Source organism: Takifugu flavidus, chromosome 6 (assembly GCF_003711565.1).
Source record: "Takifugu flavidus isolate HTHZ2018 chromosome 6, ASM371156v2, whole genome shotgun sequence".
NCBI lineage: Eukaryota > Metazoa > Chordata > Actinopteri > Tetraodontiformes > Tetraodontidae > Takifugu > Takifugu flavidus.
Genome location: NC_079525.1, coordinates 672,607 through 695,863, shown reverse-complemented (window position 1 = coordinate 695,863; position 23,257 = coordinate 672,607). Strand labels below are relative to the sequence as shown.

Here is a 23,257-nt window from a genome sequence, read left to right as displayed (position 1 = left end):
CTTCACACGTGCTCACAACTGAGCTGAGACAGACACGGGAGGAGGCAGAACCAGATCGGACCACCTTAGCACATACTTTTGAAACAATGTTCAAAAAAATACCTCAGCTGTAATAAAAATGACTCTCAATCGGTTCACCTGGGCAGGAAGCTGGCAGGGGCACATGACCCAGCTGCAGCCAATCACCATTCGACTCACCTTAAAAGGGTGATCATGGCTTCCCTCCAGAGCCAGATAATTCAGCATGTTTGAGTCGGTGCCGGCACTAGAGCTTTGCCTCACGCCTTCGTATTTTTCCTGTGACTGTCAGGAAGAGCCTCCCTGATAGAGCCAGTTACCTGCCCTTGCAGCCATTTTTTGATTTTCCTTCCTGGAGTTTCCAGCTTGTCTTTTTTTCTTTTCTTTTTCTTTTGCATTTACCTATGGACAGATGAGAAAATCGTGTCTAACCTTCGCTCTGTTCACCTGACAAGCTGATGGGGTGGCTCAACTTCACCCGGGTATCCGCCAGGACCGACCAATCCGAAAGCAGACGTTCCGTCGTGCCAGTTCAGTCTGTTCAATGAAGAAGAGGGGGCCATGGACACCATCCTGCCCTCTTCCTGTATGGTCAGAGCCATTAGGGGGCAGGTGGAACAGGAAGTCCGGAGGCCCGAAAGCCCTCCAGCAACATCCTGCTCCAAAGGGTTGCCCACTCAGATGCTTGTTCCACTGCCGATAACGTTGATGCTCTAGTGGTGACGTCCCTCTAGGATCGCCTACCATCCTGGTGCTCATTGATTGCCCTCCCTGAGCCAATAAACACGTTTGATGGCCCTCATTGTCCAGAGACTTCCAAGATTTTGTTGCAGCCTGCTTTTTCTGTGCAATGCGACACAGCCTTGTGGCCAATGGTTGTCCAAAGCTATGACAAGGTTTTCGCCCCATTTGAGGGTAACATTACCATGTCTCAATTGCAGATTGGTTATCTAAGGCTGTGCATCTTGTTCCCCTTCCTCAACACCTATCCATCTTAGAAACGGCCAAGCTTGTCTGTGGCATTCCTGAAGGCATCATGTCCAATCAGGGTCTGCAATCCTTCAAGGTTTGGTTCTAAACCCAATCGCCAGCCACGGGCAAGGTCGCGACGACCAATAGCTCACACGTAGACTGTCAATGTTATGGGTTCTGTTACTTGTTTGGGTTCTCCTCCTCTTTCCCAGGGCTCTCTCTCCCTCTGTCACCCTCATTAGGCTCATCTGGGCAGGAAACTGGCGAGAGCACCTCACCAAGCTGTGACCGATCACTAGTCAACTCACCTTAAAAAGCTGGTGGTGGCGTCCCTCCAGTGCCAGATAATTCTGCAAGCTTTGGGCTGTGCCAGCACTAGAGCGCTGCCTCATATATTTCTCTTTTCCTGTGATAGTTGTAGAACTGTTTTCTGTTTTTTTTTCTTTTCTTTTTTTAAACACTATTTTTACCTTAAAGATTTTGTGCTTCAGTCTCCTACAGTTTGGGTCCAGCCTCTGGCTGAACAGCCCTCTATGGTTTTACAGCTCAATTAACCTTCAAATATTTAAAGGACTGAGCTCGCCACACTGTAACTCAAGAACAGAAAGCCACATGAGCATTCCAAGAAGAAACACAAAAAATTGGATATTTCTTCTTATTTTTTCAGGTCCAGGTTGGGCCCGGCTGACCCCGTCAGGTTGACCCCTCGTACAGTGGAAACAAGGTTTTACGGCTTCAAAGTGTGCTGTGATAAACTGATGGGTCCCTTTTGGTGAAACTGCTCTTTGAAAGACAATACAGGTATTAAAAGAGAACATAGTAACAAGAGTTTTAACATAAAAAAGCAGAATTGTTTGGAAACAACAGAGGTTTCTTCTGCAAATGGTCTTATAGTCCAGCAGTAACGTATTTCCCAGGATTCACACACTGATGAACCTCTGAGTGTTCATTTTGTTGTAGAAGAACCTCTGAGGCTTATGAAGTACTTCTTTATTTGCATATTTTACAGCAGTTCTCTCCTGCGTGTTACATTTTGCAGAGGGATGGAACACCAAGCAGGTATTTCATCTGACCAGCCCTCCCCACAGGATAGCCCATCACACCTCTCCATCAGCATTCATTGTGTGGACAGTGTTAGTAGAGGTATATTCAGAAAAAGGCCATTATTTTACAGTTGATAGCAAAATTGTTTAAAAAAGAAAGTGGAGAAGTTCAATGAAGAAGCAGAGAGGTCTCCATCAGGTGGGCTGGAGAAATGGGAGAGAAATTCAAATAAAAGCGGCCACATGTTGAGGAACAAAAGAGATGTAATTGTGAAATAGGGAGAGGAATGAAACAAGAGGAGACAAGGGGGGGGGGGGGGGGGGGGGGCGTTAAAAACCACGTTTCCCACAGGAGCTTTGGTAAGGCCACGTTGTGAAAACTGCCAGAACTCTACAAACACACACGTTCCTCAACTGGCACACGCGTATGTGCGTTTCTCTTTCTGCCAAGTCATATGATAAAGAAACACAGAATGGACGAGAGGTGTGGGAATATGTGCACGGACAGGATTTATGGTAACATTCAGAGGGGGTGGAAACAGACTGAGCTCGGAGGAGGAAGAGAAACACTGGCTCCTCTCAACCGTCTCCTCTGTTGGGTTGGCCGAACCCTCTGACGCCAGCACTGAGAGCTCTGTGTGTGTGTGTGCGTGTGTGTGTGGTGTGTGTGTGTGTGTGTGTGTGTGTGTGTGTGTGCTGGGCAACAGGAAGAGGCTCAGGAAAGAAAACGGCTGGAAGGACTCCCTCTTCCCACACATAACTTCTTGATCACATGTGCATACACATGAAACTACACTTAGACTCACATGGAGTAAAAAGCCCTATTGGAAGGCTCGCTTCCCTCCGCTCGCTCTTGCAACCCACTCATCATCACGTTTCATTTTTTTTGGCATCCTCCTTTCTCCACTGAGCCCAGAATATGACATGGCTGTTGGGCTTGCATCTCAGCTGTGTGCACACATGATTCAGGCTCACAGCAACAGACATATGGCAAACACCATCAAAGAGCATTTCAGACATTCTACAGATGAAAATCAACCAAAAGACCATATGCTGATGGACTCTCTGCTACCTATTTTCGGTACTGGCATTTTGTCTGGTGGAATTTATGATATTTTCAACTGTCTTCATTCCCCTTTCAGAAGGACTTTTCCTACATGTTGTTTTCAAAGCCAAATTGGAAGAGAAAGAAAAGAAGAAAGATTTGGCTTCACAGTTACTGTTCAAAGCTACCCTGGTGCTCTAATCACTTGGAACAGAAACTGGCATATCTTGGCATTCTATGCAATATTTCACAGTGAGCAGTTTTGGGGACATGTTTTCCACAAATATCCCCCTCTGTGACGGCATTTCTGGAGTCAGATGATCTAAAAGCTATAATCCTCTACTTAGGGTATCAACAGATGGAAAAGTCAGGAAAATAAGACCCTGTTTTTCACTATTAATCTGGCAAAGCCTATAAGTCCATTCATTCCTCCATATAGTGATATCATGATTACTATGTGATTAGTAGTTTTCAGTTGCTAGGTCAATCAGATTGGGATGTTTTGATGTTTGTTGGTTTGTTTAAAAATGTGGGCCAATGTAACCCCCCACAGGTGGGACGTACTGATGCCTGTTATACACACACACACAAGCATTCAAGTTATATTAGATTTCTTCAGTCCGTATGTCTGTTGGTTAACATTATGTAGCAGGAAGTGACTGGAATTGTGTGGCTGGGAATATATGGCAAACAAATGGACCAATCAATGTTGCAGCTGTTGCAGTCGGCATCATTGCAATGTGGGTGCTTGTCAGGCTGCCTGGCAACGCAGCGGGCTTTCTTTTGATGCAGGACAAAACTCAACCTTCATGGGGACCAAGTTACTTCCTGATTTCCGCCTTTTGCTTTTTTTGCTCATGGGCCACAAAGACAATACCACACATGGAAACCCTGATCAAACCCACTGAGCAAACTTCAGTTTTGTGCGTGTTAAAACGGCAAATACATCAGTTCAAATATTTATTTATTTTTGGATTGAAAGCCGTATTTCGAGACGCTCTTACTATTTAGCTTCACAAAACTGGAGCGCAGTGATAAATCATACATGTTACAATCCCAAAGCCATTAAAAGTTAAACAAAATGACTTTGAACCGTGTGCCAAGAGGATGTCATGCTCATTACCCTTAATTTTAAACTTTCATAGCCAGTCAGTCACTCACCAGGGTTCTGACTAGATCACATTCATGTCTTGAATCTGGTCCCAATATTTGGTTATAGACCTGCTTAGGAAAACAAAAAGATGGGCAGAAGGAACAAACCTAATGTGTTGCTTCTTGCCTGTGCATTCTTGGCATAGCTCTTTGCCCTTTTCATTTTTTGACTGTGATTTTCTCTCTCTCTCTCCCCTCTCTCGCTTTAAAACTGAAGCCAAGGGTCTACAACCAGCCAAGTCCCACCGCTTCAGTCTGGCTGAGCCACAGAAAGCTTGGCTTCAGCCCCCTTTGCTTTCTCATTCCCCATGTATGTGTCCCTGTCTCTTTCTCTTTGTAGTTTCTCTCATACATTTCTCCTGTTCTTCTCTTTGCAGTACCTTTCTATTCTGGGGTCAGAATGAATTGGCCATTCTACCTCTTTGTTTCTTTGTCTCCGTTTATAGTCTCTCTCTCTCTCTCTCTCTCTCTCTCTCTCTCTCATCTCTCTCTCTCTCTCTACACACACACACACACACACCGCCTTCTCTATTTCCCTGGCTGTCAGTCTGTCACAGCCAGCGGACTGGTTTAGCAGGCGGGGTTCAGCTGGGAGCCACAAACACATGGTCCTCAATCTGCCTTCTCATATGTGCTGGAATGATATCCTCCTTTCTCCTTACTGGTTATATTATATTATCTGTTTCCATCTCTCGCATGTTTCAAATCTCAGCCAATTGGCAAATTTAAAGAAATGTCTCTCTTTTCTTGCTCGTCTCCAACCTCAAGAGAATAAATGCACTGTTGTAGTGTTTGAAGCATCACGGGTCATCCCAAACTCAGCTGTGCTCGAGCTGCCTTATCTACAGATAAGGATGTGAGCACGAGTGTTCCCGCATCTGCAATTTGCTCTTCTCTGTCTCTCAAGTGAAATTGAATTATAGATCAAGAACCCCCGGTGTGCACTGAAAACAGCATTCTCAAACAAAACCCTCTCCCTCTTCTACTGCTTGACTTTCTATCCCCATTCATTCCGCTACTTAGAGAGGAATCTAATTAGACCAGAATATCAACATTAAAACACATATCTGCCCCCACCTCCCTCTTCTCCCTTTGTTACTCTGCTCTTCCCTACAGCTGGTGAGAGCGTGGTCTGTGGCTGCCCCTCCCCCAGCATTTGAACAAACCAATAACAGAGCAAGTCAGCAAAATACCCCCCTCCACACACACTCACACCATCCCTCTTTTTTCCTTTTACCACCCCATCTTTTCCCAACCCCATCCCCCTGAGCCCTTACTACATCCCATCCCCCTTTCCTACCACCCCTAACCCACTTACTCATCCTGCCTCCACCCCTCCCACACACCCACGAGAATTCCCCACCCGCCTACTTTCTCACCCATGCTTACCTTCCTGAGTAACTGCTCCCCAGTCATCTTCCTCCTTTGCTCTCACCCTTTTGCCCAAACTTCTCTTTACAACAGCCACTCATCATTTCCCTCCCCCGTCTCCCCCGTCTCCCCCTCTTGCCTTTGCCCTCTCTTCTACGGCCTTATCTTATGAATATCGGTAGCACACTGGGTGAAAAATTGATCCTCCCCGCCTGTCTGTGGACGCTGCCACAATGCATTAGCCTGTGTGTGTGTGTGTGTGTGTGTGTGTGTGTGTGTGTGTGTGTGTGTGGAAGCTTGCTGCATGCAGAGAGGGAGGAAGACATGGGAGGGAGGAGGAGTGAGGGGAGGATATTTGCATATCATCAAAGTAAGGAAAGGGAGTGTAATGAATGTGTGTGTGTGTGTGTGTGTGTGTGTGTCTTAGACTCGATGTTAAGGGGTAGGGGTCATGTGTTTATGAAATGAGAACAAGTCTGAGGGAATGAAGTATGGGAGGTGAGGCAGACTGAAAGAGGTAAATACATGTGGTGTGCATGAGAGAGAGAGACAGAGGGAGACAGACACGTCAAGCCATCACACCCTCCAGCCACACACTTGCACAAGTCCCATTATTTGCAGCACACAGTCCGTTTTTATGTATACATGTAGGTCATATAATGACTTTTGCCATTATTACAATGAAATCTATGACATAAGTGTCATTTTTAGTTTTACTCAATATTCGGAACTGCCACATTCCAAGAAACTTTGCCATTATAGAGCTGAGTGCACATTGGATCCAGCCCTCAAAGTCAGTTACACACACACGTATATGTATACACACACGTGCACGTGTAGACATACATACATATATATGTAGTCTCTTTTCGTCGCAATTATAACAGCCATGCAACCATTGACAGCGTTTTACAAATACGGGAAACAGCTGCAACAGATTTGGTATTTGTAATTAAATAATTTAAAGCTCTTTTGCCTGCCGCTCAACTATCCACAGCTTCCGATTTAACAGCAAAAGTAATCGATCGCCGACCACATGATAATTAAACAAAAACAACTCAAGCGAACATGATCAAAACACCAGAGAACGACAGAAGAAGGACGTTTCTGTTTCTACCTGCCCGCGGGGCGTTCGTGAGGATGTGCGTGTGCGTGTGTGCGACACACAACTACAAACGCGTCCGGCTTTCTGCTCTCGATTGATCGGGTCTGGCGAAACGTTGACGGTCTGTCACATTTCACGCTGAAGGCTGGGCGCATACGAGGCGGAGGCTGCGCGCACGCACACGCACACACACACACACACACACACACACACACACGCATACACACACATATACACACACAGGGCTCAGCAGATCATCGACAGATCCGAGTCAGGACTACAGCTGAGTGAGAACACGCTAAAGGTAAGTTGGTGAAACGGTACCAGCACCGGGAAACCCGGAACATTTACCACCGTACTGACAGGCGAAGTCGGCGGTTAAGATTGGGTTGGTTTGCGCCGCGGTTCTGTCTTTGGAAATGTACGTGGACTACTTTTTTTATGTTTCTTTGCGCTCCTCTCCTGTCGAGTAAACACGACATTACACGACTGCTCTCTCAAAATGAAGGGACATAGTTTTTCTCGACGTTTTGTGTGTTTTTTTTTAAACTAATAAAGTAATTTAAAGGGATTCGAGGCGTGGGTGGCTCGATACGTTTTTCCCCCTGTGTTGGTCTGTGGAGGAGGGGATGGCTTTGCATGCTAGCGAGCGAAATTACGCATGCTGGATAGGCAAGTTTAGATGGTTGTTGAAGTGGATAAAGTTAGTTTAGACTCGGTACAGAGATACGGGCGGCGGATAAGTGGTAAACGTAAACGCGTACACGGTTATTACGCACCTAGAATGCGTCCGTGATGCGTTTATCACGTTATTGGACCGGCCAGCATGTCCCCTCACCGCTAGCTTCGCGTAAATTTGCTAATGTTGCCGGTGCGCAGTGAAACCAATTCGCCTTTCAAGTTTTCTATTCGTGTAAAGTGAGATACAACACGACCGGTAGTCGTTGAACCCGCTGGAGGAACCACGCTGTCTGGTAACGTTACGAATATAAACTTGGGGGGAGTAGTTTCGACACATTCGGGGCTGTCAAAATATGCAGCGGCTGAGAACAAGCGTGGGGGGGACCAACCCAAGAGAGTGGCCCACGACTCTTCAGCTAACGACTCATAAATGTTGTGTTTTTAACAGAAACTATTCGTCGTAGACAGAGGAAACGAGAAAAAAAACAGGGTGAAAAAGAAACGGAGGAAATCCCCCAAAAGGAAATGCCAGTCGCAGCCACCGGTCAGCCGACAACTCAGGAGCCGAGAGTTTGCCTCCGACTGCCCTCCACCCCGGAGCCTGTCCCCAAAGGGGCTGATTTATTCGACGAAGCGGGGGCGGCAGAGCGAATAGAGTACGGGGGCGCAGAGGGGGGTAGAGGACTCGGAGGGTACACACAGCCCGGATCCATCAGCGGCACTCCACCGCAGTCCCCCGCCGCGTCCACCTCCTTTCTGTTCCACCCGCTCCACTCGCACCAAATGGCCGTTGAGCCCCCGAGGACTCGATCGCGCTCCCGATCAGGATATTATCAGCAATACAGTAGTGGGAATGGTAACGGAATTACCAGCACTGGACTCATGGGATCTAACCACCACCCAAACCAGCAACAGCATCTTCATTTCCAGCAGCAGCAGCAGCAGCAGCAGCAGCAGCACGGTGCCGGTTGCGCACCGCTCGGAGCTCCCGGCGGCCACACGGAGAACCAGCCAGGAATCAACGCCTCTGCCGGCATTCAGAGGTTTTCTTCAGTTCCCGAAGCGCACCCGATCCCGGCACCAGGTAACCCCCCTCCCCAGCTGGCATGATATCTGACAATGGTTGTGTGGTCGTGTACCAGAGAACTAAAACACAAAGACACGCACTTCGTTTTTAGGCTTCATCTAAGCAGGCTCAAAAGAAAAGCTTCTGGGTTCTATAATGGACCCTTTCTAATGGCTTTCCAGTCTTTTTTTACTTCATGGATTGACGTTGTCCACAAGTACAGTTGAGAGTGGTTATTTTTAAACTGGGAATGTTTTCCAGTGTAATTATGCAGTTTAAAAAAAGGGAAAAACAAAACACAAACTGGTAGTTTAGGGTTAAAAGTGACATTATTGTTGAGAAGTACAGGTTTTCTGATACTAATACAGCTTGTAGACAGTATTGGGGTTGACTTTGGCACTGCGCAGCATGTGGAAAATTACCGTAGCGTTATTTTAATCTAATATTCTACTTATAAAAAAACCATAACGTGCATATTTCTAAAGGGCTTTAAACTGTGTTCAGTCCATTTGGATTACCATGGTTGCAGCAAGTTGAGCTCTGCTGGTCTGTGCCTCGCTGCAAAGCTTAACTTGGCCAAAGTGCACGAACCGATGCTGGGTGTGTAGAACACATGCGCGCATGTTCTCAGTCACTGAATGGGGTGCAGTGAACCACGCAACATGGGAATGACACAGCTAGGATTTCACACCGAGAAACCGGTCTTTCAGAACGTTCAGCAGGCTCCGTCGCTGTGGTTCTTTGGGGAGATGAAATAGGACATTGAAGAGCACGCCGATTTTCATCCGTGCACAAATACCTGACTGGTCCTTCCAGGATTAGCTCCAAATTTACCACTCTTAAAACCGCTGTTTTGGCTGAAAGCTTTGCTATTATAAAAGCACAAAGCCGTAGACATCAAACAATTCCATCAGTATGGATCTTTGTGTCCATCTTCTCTGTACTTGCTTTAAGTTATATAATAACAGCTGTCGGAGTCCGTCTGCTGTGATATGCGTCCATTTCTGTCATTGCTGCTCGCCTATGACGTGTAGCATAACACAAATCAATGGATAGCCTTTTTTTGTGCTGCCATCCAACTAGATTTCGATCTCTAGGGGGAGTTATTGGCCAGCTATCCAGGACGCACGCTCATTATCTGGGTACATTTTCAAATCTACAGAATGCAGGTGTGTGCGTGTGTGTCTTTAAAAAGCAGCGTTGGATGCAGAGACAAGCAGGCACAAAAAACTGGGTGTGCTTCATCCAGCTGCAATCAAGCCTCTCAAATAGCTGCTTTATTTGAAGTGGGGAAATACACTGTTTACTTTTATATTTATACCCCAGGGTAATGCTGAATGATCTCGTAGACAAGCGAAGCAGCTGGCTAGCTAGACCATTGCAGCCACTACACACCTTTCATCCGACTCTTTCCATTCGTCCTGTTTGTTGGGAGAGAGCAGACACAAGGACATGGTCCATTCTTCCTCAGTCGGTCACCTGCACGGCCCATGAAAGCTAATGATATGCTCTACCCGCCCCCACTCTTCTCAATCATCGCTACTCCTTCCTCCTTTATGTGCTGCTTCATTATGCTCGTTTTTAAACGGTTGTTAACAACTTTCACCGCCCAGATGCTTTTGAAGTTGAGTTGAGTTCAGTCTTGTACAGTACGACTCCAGCTAGCTTGTGTTTGGCTCGGCGGCTAATGCCACTCTGCAGTGTGCTACCGGGCTAATTTTAGCTTTGAGTGTGTCTCATGTTTGAGACCCAAATGTGAAGGTACCAAAAAAGGATTCATGGTGACATTTTGGTGAGTAAGCTCAGCAGCACAGGGCAGTAATTGTATACTGGATAAATATAAGATGTGCTACTGTACATTTATTTAATACATAAAAGGAGAAAGAGAAGTCAATTAAATAATTATAGAAGATGAGTACCGTAAAAGTAGAAGAGGGCGGCTGAAAGGAGTCATTGTTTTGATTTGGAGGTTACAGAAGTTGATGAGCAGAAGTGCTGCACCCATCTTTGGGAAGGTCAGGTGCAGAGGGAGGACAAGGCAGGGAAGGGAGAGGTAATTAGACTGAAGCACGAGAGCAGATGCGAGAGGTGACCAGGCCCCATGGACTGAAGCTGGCCGTGGAGGAGTCGCAGGACGAGTATAATTATCAGCAAAGTGCAGAGAGGAAGCGTGCGTCTCCATACGACAGTCAAGCATTCAACCTTGGAGGACGAGATAAATGGAGTGATGAGCAAAAGTAGAGGGAAAGGAAGATACACGAGACCTTTGGCAACATATTTAAAGGAACGGATGCTGACGTATGAGGACGGGAGAGGAGAGCTGCATAAAGGTTCACTGGCCTTTACCTCCATGAGTTGGGCTACCTCACATCCAACCAGTAATAACCCTGTTCTTCTCCTTGCACAAGCATATATTTGGAGGTTCTGTGGCGTGCACTTTCTCTCCCAGTTGTCTTTTTTTGAACAGTTCAATTTTCGTTTGAGCAAATTTCCAAAATGGGACGAACAGCCAAAGATGGTTCGGATGATTGTGACGTTGCGACAGCAACTGTGAATTCTATGAGCTGCTGTGGAAGAAAGGAACTTTATTGTCCCTCTTTCACCTGACAGTCACAGCAACATTGTTGTAAAATGTGATAAGGAGTTTCCACTTTAAAGCTTTATTGCACCGTTAAAGACGCCGCTTCTGTTGTCTGCTCTACTTTTTATTAGAGTTGCTGATGTGTCTTCGCTCAAGTTCGGCGCCACAAGATCAGCCACCCTGGGGGCCCACATGCGATGTTGCTCTGATGTTTATTGAAGCAATAAGATTGTGTTTCGAACTGACTTTTGAAGTTCGAAGAAAACCTTGTTTATTGTGTTTTATGACCCAAAATATAAGCAATATCGCCATTTTCAGTTGGTATTGGAACGTAGCGACGCTATTTACTTTAGCATATGAGACTGTTCAGCTGTGCTCGTGCGCGCGCGTTGAGGCAATGATGCTGCACGCTCGTAATGTGAAGAGTTTTTATCAGGAGCAAAAACTGAGACGCAATAACAAAGTGCATTATCTTTGACGTGTCCTTAAACTAGACACTCTCCTTCAACAACAGCTGTGTGACGATGAATATATAAGAAACGCCGCCGTGTGACTGCTCCATTCGTGAAGATGGTCTCGGGTAATTTAATTGACGTGGGCTTTAAACGCGTCTCTGACCTTCTGGATGTTACTTTCTCTCCCGTACACACCCTCTCTAGGTTGGTTTGTCATTCCACGGGGGGGCTTAAAGGGAGAGGTTGGCTTGGTGTGTGTCCATGTACCGCTGCCTAATGCGTGTGTGCACGTGCCGTGCTTGGTCACAGCCTGGGTGGGCCTGGAGCAGAAAAGCACGAGCTCACTGAAGAGCTGTTCGCCTCTGAATGGGAAAGCGAGTGTTTAAATGTGTAGGAAATAATATTAATTGGCTTGGTGATGTGGAGTTTACTATAAGTGCATCGGTTGCAAGGTCATGACCGGCATGCTGCGTGCTTAATGGAGCACAACAAATCCTCATGACATTTGCTCAAGGACTCTGGCAACTGTCTCCTGCTGAACGGTTTCTCAGTTTTAAAATATTTTGGAATATCACGAGATTTCATGGGTGAGCTAAAGACGGCTGAATGCGTCTCCGAACACGTGAGCTAGGTCTTCCAAAGATTCCCGTGTATCCAGAAGTGTCCCTTTATGAAGCACTGGGAGGAAGCAACAGGAATATATGAGAGCGAGAGAGGCCAACAGATAGGGGAATAGATGGGTCACGGGAAGGGATGGGGACCAAGACCGAGGGGGAGGAGGATGTCTGAATTCTGTGTGGGTGCGTTTATGTGTTGGGGCAGGTGGGTGTATTGGAAAGGGAGGGAGAGATGCAGGAAATGGTTGGAAATAGCTGATGCACTCTGAGGCTTCCAGAAAATCAATAGCAGTCAAGAGGGAGAGCCACAACCCCCAACCTGCTCTCCCTCTCTCTGACTCCTCTTGCCCCCCTCCAGTCATCTATCTTGTATTTTTTCCCCTTCCACCATCTTCTCCAATCCCCCATTCTCCCCGTATACATCCGCCGCACGTGCGCTCCCATTGCCACCTTCTTCTGGGGTCTTCCTTCGCCCCTCTGTCTTCATCTTAACCTCGCTGTTGTGTGTCCATTCAGAGTGAAGTGTAGCTGCATGAACCTCTGTCACAGCCGACATTTGCTGGTGGTTTGAACCATGTCTGACCGGGCTGGAGCCCCACTCTCACCCGTTTGGAAGGTGGTTTCCTCACATTTAAAATCCGACTGCAGCGCAGTCAGATCGGACGTGTAGGCAACTCCCAGGGAGGCACTGACGCATTGGCACACACCAACAGAGCTTATGAAGAGAAATACAATACAGCAGCGCTAATTGGACAGAGAATCGTATAAATAATGAAATCCGAATTGTGCTGTGAGATGCATGCAGTCTCATGCCTGCTAATGTGCCACTTGCTCTCGTCGGGCTCATGTGAGCCGGTCCTTTGGCCAGAGTTGAGCCTGCAATGGTTTCAAATGCTGCGCCTCAAACTGTTTCTGACTGTTGCAAGTCTCCGACGACGCGCGAGCGAGACCGTGTTCAGCTGGATATTTGCCCATTATGAGCGCCGAATGAGGGAAGCAGCACACAGGATAGGAGTTCGGCGAAGGCTTCGGCACTTCACATCCAGCATCATCTGGATGAAAACAGCCTTTCATCCTGTTCCAGTCGCTTCCTTCCCCCTCGCCTGCTCCGTTGTGAGCAAAACTTTTTAAGAGTTGAGGAATTAATATGTGAAAACCCAACTTCGTCAACCATGCCTACAATTAACCATGGGATGAAAACTATACCCTTTATAACCTTTGTGTGTATGCTATGTCCCACTAGCATCTTATGTCCCACCATGTGGGACGGCAGAGCAAAAACATGTGCATTCAAATCAAAAAAAGCCTTGATTAAAAGGGAAAAACAATGGGGAAAAGGAATGGCTGTATAGACACAGTAAAAGTCTTAGCTGGGAGACAAGCAGCGGTATCACCAGGCAGCTTCTCTAATCCAGGATTACTCTGTGTGTGTGTGTGTGTGTGTGTGTGTTTACGCACACACCATTCGGTTGGGATCCGACACAACAGTAGACCATATGGGTCTAAGCCTTTTTGCACCATCCGCATGGTCAATGGCCTTTCTCACAAACATGTTGTCATTGTTTTATGCTGCTGTTTATTAAATTCAACTTCCAGTGAAGCAATAACAATGGGATTAAGTGCATGAAGTATCTGGATGGAGAGCTGCTCCACACAATGCCTGGATGTAATCACGCTGTTTGTTTCACAGCAGGGTGTTCCAGCTCCCGCTATTGGATCGGGAAATGATACACAAAGTGTGATACGGTCTGTGGAGGTCTGTTTAGGCTGTTGGTGGACCTGCCTAGACACATTTTACAAGATCGCCACCCACAGCCGTTGGTTTCTGTGGTGTGAATGAGGAGTCGCTGGAATGTACTGTAACCAAACGACGTGTAGTGTTATTAATGTGTTATTAATGCAGTGGTTCACACACAAACCACTGACAGTTAAAGTGAATCACGTTGGCTTGGTCAGTGTCAGGCTGACTATGCTGGTGACTAACCTTTGACCCTACAGGATAATGGAGCCTACCACACCACTAGAAACTGTTGAGGAATTTTCTAGGAGGATCTGCCTTCTAACCTTCCCAAATCAAAAATATACATGACAGACCTGCAAAAAAAACCCACAGGCACTATTGTGGACCAGACTTGGCTCCGTCCAGAGGTGGACCCATGTCGTTCCCAGGTCCTGTGGCTTCCGAGGCTGCTGCCTTTACCATTCAGACCCCTGTCTCCCGGGGGTTCATACCCCTCCGTGGACCAGTGAACCTAGGTCACCTCAGGTGTCAGTGGCTTCATTTGTGCAGCTGGTAGCTGCTTGAATTTGATGGGTTGACGTATAGAACACAGATTATCCCTAATTAGCAAATGCAAAGCAATGTTAGGAGAAACTGAATGCACCTATGTCTAATGTTCTGCTCTGGCGTCTGTTCAGGAGCCTCTGGTGGGTCCTATCACTGTCTCCCAGACATCATCTATGGAGAGGAGCGCGATAAGGTGAGCTGTTCTCCACTAACACACAACATTTGTGCTTGCTTGCATGTTTTGTAGCCTTATTAAGATAATTATGCACGACTCGTTATCACTGTGATGCCCAGTGTGTACTGTAACTGATGGGGGTCAGGCTGCTTCATTAGGTGCATGTCCTGCCATCCCTGGGTTTAAAATCTTTTCCTCCTTGTCCTTTAAATTCACCCGTCACTTTTTCCCTTTAGTTTCCGTGTGTGTATTTGTTCTTGTAGTCATGTCGTGCTTCACAAAGATCACTGGGTTTGAATTTAGGCTCAAATAAACAACTGAATATTGAGCATTTTGCTGTTTGCTGTTCCAAAATGAGGAGGTACTGAGATTTCACATTCAACTCTCGTAGCAGATCACTTAGGGCATCAATTGTGTTAGTGATCTGAATATGACAAAGATCCCCCCCCCCATTTTTGGTTACCAGCATATAGAACTTAGACTGTAAAGGGAGCAGTCATTAATTGAAGCCATTATCACAAAGTTCTTGGATAAATAAAAGAGGATGGCAGGATGCTGAAGGTGTTGCAGAGAGCTTGGAGGTGGTGACGGAAAGGATGGGAGGCCAAAACTGGGGGGGGGGGCATTGCTAATGATTTCACCTCCAGCTGTGGGACTTGGTGAGAGGAGTGGGGGGGAGTGGGCTGGGGGAGGAAGGGAGGAACAGTGGCAGAGGAAACAAAATGGGCTTTGAAATCTTGTTGATGGAAGGAAAATAAGTGGGGGAGGGAGGAGGGTTTGAGTGCTGGTGGAGGAACGTCGGCAAATATTAATGAAACTATGAGAGCAAATGACCCTGTTTGTGTAGCGTGCACGTTCACGCACCATTACTAGCAGCAGAAGAGGGAGCGCCGCGCTCTGTTTGTACCCCTCTTATTTGTGCGGACGCGCTCTGCAGGCCCCTGTTTATTTTGGTTCTCAGAGTGACGGCGAAGCCGCAGCAACTGTCTGTCACAGTCGCTGGTTGTGTGTGAGCGAGCGTTCCCCAAACGCAGACACGGCAAAGGAGAACATGGGCGGGTGGGACTGCATTCATGCTTCAGGATATCTGCCCTGTCTGACTGTGGAGCCAGTGTAAGAGTGTGTGTGTGTGTGTGTGTGTGTGTGTGTGTGTGTGTGTGGTCCTCATACTGTGAGCGCTGCAGAATGTGCCGAAATATTAGATACAGAGCTGTCCGCACTGTTTCTGGGCCGTGTTCGAAAGGCTCAGTGTGTGTTTAAGGCTTTATTAATCACCGTTTGTTATCTACTTTTCTGGCCTTGTGAAAACATGTTCAGCTCAGACACGTGTAGTGTTTGACTAGAACATGGGTTAATGGCCAAGGACACACACACACGCACACACACACACTCTCTCCATTGTCTGACACAGCACCCTGCCACCTAATATGAGTAGACAGGGCCATCAAACTTTCATACTAATGGCCAATAGTCTGCATGTGTGTAAGCACACTGTTTGTGTCCCGTCTAAGAAGTGCGTGTCCTGAACGTGTGTGTCGCCCACTCGCATTTCAGGCTGGGGTCTTGGAGAAGACAGAGACAAGGGGAAAAGAGGAGGGAACGAGAGGCGAAGGGGACGCGCAAGAGGGGTTCATCTTCTAAGATAGAAGAAAGGAAAAGGGGGCGGGGGTGTGTGGATGAAATATGTCAGGCTCGGGATGGAGCAGGCTGGCTCTCCTGAAAATGGGCACAGTGGATGTCCCTAGGGTTTTGGGGTGGCTGGTAAAGAGGTTTGGGGGCTCTGGCTGGAAGAGGGGGTTGGGGTGAAGAATTGGTACCCTCCATCTTGATCTAATGGCACACGGCAGCCAATAAAGAGTCAGCGCTGTGCGGGAGCTTTTCATGCTTTAGCTCCATTCGGCCCCTTTTCCACCATCATTTCTAGGAACTTTTACTTACTCGGTTTAAAACTTAATCCTGGTAATCTGTGTGTTTGGTGTGTTGAGCACATCTCAAAGTAATGAGGTATTGGTGGGGGGGGTCGGACCCACTCTAGCTGTTGTGGCTCCTTTCACCAGTTCGTGTTGCTGTTTGCCCAACATGTAGGAAGCTTTTATTATCCAAAATCTGCATGGAAAAAATGTAAATATTGGGGAGGAGTTTTTTATTTTGGGTAATTTTGGTGAATATGTGCTGAGTTCTCAAAATCCCCGGTAAATAATAAAAGTTCCTGCAGTGGAAGCGGGGCTATTAGCCTGGTCAGTGGAAGTCCCACCAAGCTTCTGCCTCTTGCAGCTCCGGCTGCCATGTTTTCTGGTTCTGGTTCTACCCTTTCCTTTTATTTTATAAAAAAAAACGCGGCCCATTCTGATCAAAACTCCATCTCGCCATTGATATTGTCTTTTCCAAAGGCTGTTCCAGCTCGGGTCACATCCGAGCAACAGTGAAAAATACATGTTGTTCAAATCCATGTTGATAAAACGGCAACGTCAGCCTCTCGGGAGCTTTAGGAGGTTCTGTACTTTTCTAGGGAGCAGAGCTCAAACAGTGTCTGCTCCTGTGTAAACGAGATCCTGTAAATATATGCAAGTACATATATGTGCACGCTCGACTCCAGCTGTTTCCTCTTCACTATCACGCTGCTCTCCAGGTTGCCGAGCTCCGTGTGCATGCGTGCGTGTGTGTGTTAAAAGTCACAGCTGCTGCGTCATTTTTTTATCACACTATAACAACATGCAGAGCGGGGAGGCGGGGCTTGTGAGCGCGAGGTGTGGAGGAAAGAGTGTTGCTGGTAACCGCGTGGTGTGTGTTGCGCCATGTCTCAGGAACCGCCAGTTTAGTTAAGGTCCCTCTACAGGCGAGTGACTAAGAGCTTACACACGAGCATCTTTGTTCCTGCCGTGCACGGCGCCGACTGTGGGAGTCACTGCTTGACTGTAAGTGAAGTGAGTCACCGATGAGTCCGAGAGATGAGAACTCCTGAGTCAGTCGCAGCTCCCATGAGTAAATGCTCAGAAATGTCGCAGCCTCGGTGTGTGCTGGTGACTTTTCAAATAATTTTTTTATGCTTTCTCAAACAACTTTGTCGAAGCAATCCAGTTGAGGGTGTGCACTTTTCACTCGTGCACAGGCCTGTGAGTGCTTGTTTTGTGTTTTTGCATTTCCTTGTTCTAAGAGGAAGTGCATTTCCACCCTCAGGGCCTCACAGCACTGATGGTGTAATGTGCTCTCTTTTAGACACACACACGCACACACACACACACACACGCACAGGCGAGGGCTGGATCATACAGGAAATGCCATGAGTGACAAAAGAGCTTAGTGTCTGTGTTTTAAAACTCGACAGCCTGTTCAAGTTGGTGAAATTAATTCAAACTTTGTGCTGTGGGTCACCATGACACTCATCCGCTCTCCCCTTTTTCCACCCCTCCCTCTATAGAGTGAGGAAAGCCCCAGACCGAAGCGCCAAAGGCTGTCCAGTAACTATGTCTTGGAACAGCTAACCTCATCCGCTCTCCCACCCTCCACGCCGTCGCCCCCCATCCGACCCTGGGAGTCATCACCCCCGAGTCGCAGACAGCCCCCCTCCCTCGCACACTACGACCAGGAGAGATGCCAAACTCCAGTCCGGCTCAGACGCAGGTATGGCCTGTTTGTTTTTCTACCTGGAGCTCCTTGAAACGGGGAGATTTGAAGCTCCCCAGCCCTGCTACAGCACCCTCTTGCTTGTGTGGGCCCTGCACACTGCAGGAAGTTGAACTGTTTCATTTGAACACCCTCCAGCACCCCTGTGAGGCGCCAGCGGAGCCGCCTCTCCAGACCTTCCCATCACCTGCACCCCTCCCCCCAAGGCCAAGCCCTCCCATCGCCGCCAGAGCTCCAAGATGGAAACTACCGCCACAACCACAACCCCTCTGCACAGCAGGCATACCCAACACAAACACCCAGTGCCTACAGCCAACCTTCTACCACTGGGAGTGGGGGGTCAGGCTTGGAAGAGCCCCGAGCTTTCCATCCACCCACCTTGTCATCACAAATACTCCATCCTGCCGCACGCCACCACCACCATCACCATCAGCAACAGCACCACGGAGCCCAGCGGCAGCAGGGATCTGTGGTCATGGACCTCCACGATCAGGTGAGGCTGCATGGAGACGTCTGCTCCACTGGTTATGGTTGACTGCACGGTAACATTTTTTATTCTCTAACTCAAGCAGGCCAATATTCCAGTCTCCTACACGGTGACCCACGTCCCTCCCCAAGGTCTCACAACGCCATTGTGCAGCGGTCAACACCTCCCCCCTACCTGCTCCTCACAACAACAAGTACCCTCCTGCAATGTGGTCATCAGCGCTGGACAACACTACCACCCGGTGAGATTAACAGAGCAGTGCTCAACTTGTGTGGGTTGTTTGGTCTCCCAGAACCCACCGAGGGCAGCTTGTAGCACTTGTCTGCCCCCTTGTGGCGAGTCTGGGTAACTGCCAGTTAAAGACCGACTGTAACTCTTTGCTCTCTGTTGTTATTTGTCCTTCTGAAGGTGCCGCAGGCATGTTCGGTGCAACATTTCCCAGTGCCATATGGCTTCCCCTCACTTCTGTCCAGTGACCAGCAGTTCCTGCTCTCCCACCCACCCCACCTCTCTCCCCACCCGCCCCACCTTCCGGTGCCGGGACAGTTTCTGCATTTTCAGTCACAACAGCCACAAACAGTAAGTGGTTTACACTGAGAACTTCCTAACAGTGAACACAGGTGTGTTATTTGTAAAGCGCTTCACCTTTGGCGTGTGTGTCCTCAGCTCTTACAGAGACTTGAGAATGAGGTCGACCTTCTCGGAGAGCAGCTTTCAGTAGGCGGAGGCTACAACTACGCGCACCATCACCACCACCACCACCACCAGGGCCCCTCCACCCTGCCGTCTTCCACACCGCTGCATTTCCTTTCCCACCATGACCCCCCCTCGCAGGAACTCTTTACAATTGTGAGTTTACTGACTTTATATCGAGTCGGGGAAAATAAAACATGTCTTTGAATGCTTTAATGAATCCGATTTTATCTTTTAGTCCTTCCCCAACTTCATCCCTCGGCTATTTATAAGCCAGCGCTACCGTTCCCAGCAGACGGTTCCCCCATCGGCCTACCACCCCAACTTCATGCCTTATTTCCTGTGAGTCTTTTTTAATCCTTCAAACGTGCAGTATTTACCAAAGCCGTAACGTAATAATGTTCCTCTCTTGACGTCCCGCAGATCTATAGTACCCGTGCCCCCAAACGTGGCCCCCACGATCAATGTGGAGTTGGAAGTGGAGAACGGAGAGGTGGAGAACTATGAGGTGGGGAACACTGCTGTCACAACGTTCTGCCACCTTTATCAAATTTTCCTAACACTTCCTGTTGCTCTGTCAGGCTCTGCTGAACCTCGCTGAACGTCTAGGAGAGGCCAAACCCCGCGGTTTAACTAAAGCCGACATCGAACACATCCCCTCGTACAAGTTTAACTCCAACAACCATCATTCAGAGCAAACCATGTGAGTGCTTCTGTTTTATTGGGACCACGAACATGAAATAATCAGCTTTATTGACGTTGGTGTTTTGGCTTCCAGGTGTGTTGTCTGTATGTGTGACTTTGAGTCTCGCCAGCTTCTCAGAGTCTTGCCGTGTTCTCACGAGTTCCACGCCAAGTGTGTGGACAAGTGGCTCAAGGTGAGGGAGGAAACTCGCTTTCAAGCCGTCAGTTTGTCAGCTGTTTTCAGCTGGAAGCCTGAAGCCTGAAGCTTCCAGCTGGGTCCGGTCATCATTGTGTGCCTCAGTGAGTGTTGTGGCTCGTTCTGAGCTCAGGTTTCTTCTTCTCTCTTTGCAGGCGAACCGAACCTGTCCCATCTGCCGCGCCGAGGTCCAGCGCGACTGAGCGCACGTCCAACCCCGAGCCGACCAATCGGTGACATCTTTGCTCACACATCTTCCAAATACCTGGAGCAGCTCTCCTTACTCCCTCCACTCTCCAGTCCTGATGAACACCCAACCGTGTTCCTCCTCTGGAATCTCCCCACTTGCGCTCCCTTTTTCTCTGGACTGTTCTCAGACTTTCGGGGGGAAAACTGCCTCCGTCCTGGTGGCTTCACATTCTGAATGGCCTTCGACACCGAGCCGTGTATTTAAGCCTGTCCAACCCTGCCTGACACCAGTCTCAGTCTTCTGTGAGTTAATAGGCTTCGTTCTAGACTGTAGATAGAACCGGCAGTCCAAAGATGACCACGTCATTGTCTTACGGGAACGCCATATTTGTGGGCGAACAGAACAGAACAGGTTGAACTCCTGTTGGTTTATTTTCTTGCTTCCTTCAGGTTGACGACAGCCTGGGAGGGGTGATGCAAAGATACTGGTCACCCAGTTAAGTGAGCTACCCTGGAACAATGGAAATGTTCTTTATTCGATCTGCGTGTGTGTGTGTGTGTGTGTGTGTGTGTGTGTGTGTGTGTGTGTGTGTGTGTGTGGTGTGTGTGTGCGTGTGAGAGATGCTTCCTCTGTCCTATTTATAGTCTCTGTGGTACACCTCATTGATTTGCATACACACATTTTTCATCTAATTCTAGTGATCAGATGTTTTTATTGACCCGGTTGATTTAGAAATAAGAAAGTTACACTGAACCCCTCCAGGGTAGTTTGATGGGCTGTATCATAAACTATTCTCCATGTCTGCCATTTTAGCACCATCTCAAACTAGCAAAGCCCAGAGAAATATTTTGGAATACTGTACGTCCTGTTTTAAAGACAACAGATGAGATGTTTTTCTTGTTTTTAGCCACTAAGCTCTTCTCGTCATACAGTAACGTGACTGTACAGTTAACCCCCCACGACCGAGGAGGGAAACGCAGCTCCTTTTAAAAACGAAAGACATTCCAGTTTACCAGCTTTCCTGTCTGAGCGAGGCCGTCCCAACGCGTCTGCATTGGAACACAAGCCGCTTCCCAAGTGTTGGATATGAAGATTTCTAAATGTGTACGGATGACACCTTTTAACCCTCACCGAGCGACAAATTTGAAGACGTGTAAGATAGTTGAAGCTACTGCTGCACCAGATGGTGGATTTGACACTTGCGCACTTTAATAGATGTAAGACTTTCACACCCTCTTCACTCTGGCGAACCACTCCTTTCCCCCACCGATGGATAAACTCCGTCTCATTTTCTAGAGTGTCCTTGTACATTCCTCCTCTTCTCACCACAGTTCCAGAGCGTTTGTTCAATGATGTCTCGAAATGCCAGCGTGTGATCCTGAGACTCGGATCACAGCATGATTATAGCAACGTGTGTGGTTGGGTTCCGTCCCCGTGGATGACGGGCTAAGGTCATGTTTGTCAAAACTGCAGAGACGAGCAGGACCAATTCTGTCCCTCCCACATTCGTCTTTTTTAGCCGAGGGTGTATAATCGTAACGTCGACGGTAACGAAGAGCCTTTCTGTCAGGGGTCATCCAGTGACATTATGCATTTGTGTGTTTTAGGATGGTTTATTGTTGGACAATTGTTTTTTGTCAATGCTTGGTACACTAGCAATTACCTCAGTCCCACTATTTATGTCTTTGGGGGGAGAATGGCTCCACTTGTACTTGTATGATTTCATTCTTTTCAAGTTTTCTTAACTTTTTCATGCAAGATTGTTTTTCTTTTAAGCCAATATGAAACTGTCATCGTGTCATAGTAGTTTCATTATGTATTATATCTATAACCAAAATCATGGAAGGCCTGTTATGATAATGAAATTTTTAACAAACATTTGTACATTTTGTATGAGAGTTATTACTAGTAATACTTTATTAAGTAGTGCAATGTTTTTTTAAATCCCTTACCCCCATCTTTTGGACTTCCTGGTCCAATAATAAATGTATAACATTCTCTTTTAAACGCTGTTTTTGAGTCGAATGTATTTGAAACTATTATTGATTGGGTTTTAATCATTTTAAATTGTCCTATTTCTAGGGAAAGAACAATGTTATTTTGGGCTAGTCCACATGGTGGCAGTGTTACTCCGGTATGCAGCAGGACACTGGCGCTTCAGAGCTGGGAGTCATGGAACCAGTTGCGGGATACAGAGGATGGACCCCATGAATAATGTCTCTGCCCCTCGTTACAGCACCGACATCCACCAGAGGAAGAAAATAAATAAAAATACATCTAATTCTTGGAGGAAAATTGATGTTTCAGATGTCTAAAGCTCATGCAAATCACCGCATGACTGGATAAGTACTTCCTTCCCAGCCGCAGTCCAGGATCTTAAACGTTCTGAATCACCAGCTTACTTTGACCTTTGAACCTGACCCTGTCCTCCGAGGTGGTTGAGCTCTAATTTGAAGATTGGCCTGTAAAGCCAGACCCTCATACAAATCATCTGACAGGCTCTAACTCTCTTAGACACCCCCCTCCCCACGACTGAACATTTTTCACAATTAAATGCTGCTTTTTAAATAATTACACGTGACAAGGACGGGTCTGATTCAAGGTCATTGCTCCTCCTTTAGCAAATCCTCCGGCAACCTTACGGATGCTGATTTTATCAATGGTCTGAAGCAGCAACCTCTGTATAACACCCGAGTTTACTACTCATAATCCCAGATTTTAGGATAAAATTATTACTACCCTGCCTTTTCCTGAAATGGTGCATCACTGTTGCCATCTAGTGGTTTATGAGAGTATTCCATGACCTCTGTTCGCC

At 47.4% G+C, this 23,257-nt stretch overlaps 1 protein-coding gene across 3 annotated transcripts; it reads left to right on the top strand.

Moving 5' to 3' along the window:
- The first annotated feature begins 6,837 nt into the window (after positions 1-6,837).
- Positions 6,838-22,449, top strand: LOC130527237 (E3 ubiquitin-protein ligase RNF38-like). 3 transcript variants are annotated; one of them, XM_057035506.1, is made up of 13 exons: positions 6,838-7,010; positions 7,836-8,471; positions 14,525-14,586; positions 17,987-18,189; positions 18,331-18,685; positions 18,765-18,920; positions 19,088-19,258; positions 19,346-19,528; positions 19,611-19,714; positions 19,796-19,880; positions 19,954-20,075; positions 20,151-20,250; positions 20,408-22,449. In XM_057035506.1, the coding sequence occupies exons 2-13, from the start codon at positions 7,913-7,915 to the stop codon at positions 20,453-20,455; spliced, it is 2,148 nt and encodes a 715-aa protein (XP_056891486.1). In that variant the 5' UTR covers positions 6,838-7,010; positions 7,836-7,912; the 3' UTR covers positions 20,456-22,449. The 3 variants fall into 3 exon arrangements, with proteins under 3 accessions (XP_056891486.1, XP_056891487.1, XP_056891485.1); XM_057035505.1 differs by having other exon boundaries at positions 6,839-7,010; positions 18,762-18,920; XM_057035507.1 differs by lacking the exon at positions 20,151-20,250 and having other exon boundaries at positions 18,762-18,920.
- The last annotated feature ends 808 nt before the right edge of the window (positions 22,450-23,257 follow it).

Bases quoted from the DNA above. Each gene is read 5' to 3' on its own strand.
- LOC130527237 (XM_057035505.1), top strand. From the start codon at position 7,913: ATGCCAGTCGCAGCCACCGGTCAGCCGACAACTCAGGAGCCGAGAGTT. The intron at 8,472-14,524 runs GTAACCCCCCTC...GCGTCTGTTCAG, and splicing joins GCACCCGATCCCGGCACCAG to GAGCCTCTGGTGGGTCCTAT. The intron at 18,921-19,087 runs GTGAGATTAACA...GTCCTTCTGAAG, and splicing joins CTGGACAACACTACCACCCG to GTGCCGCAGGCATGTTCGGT.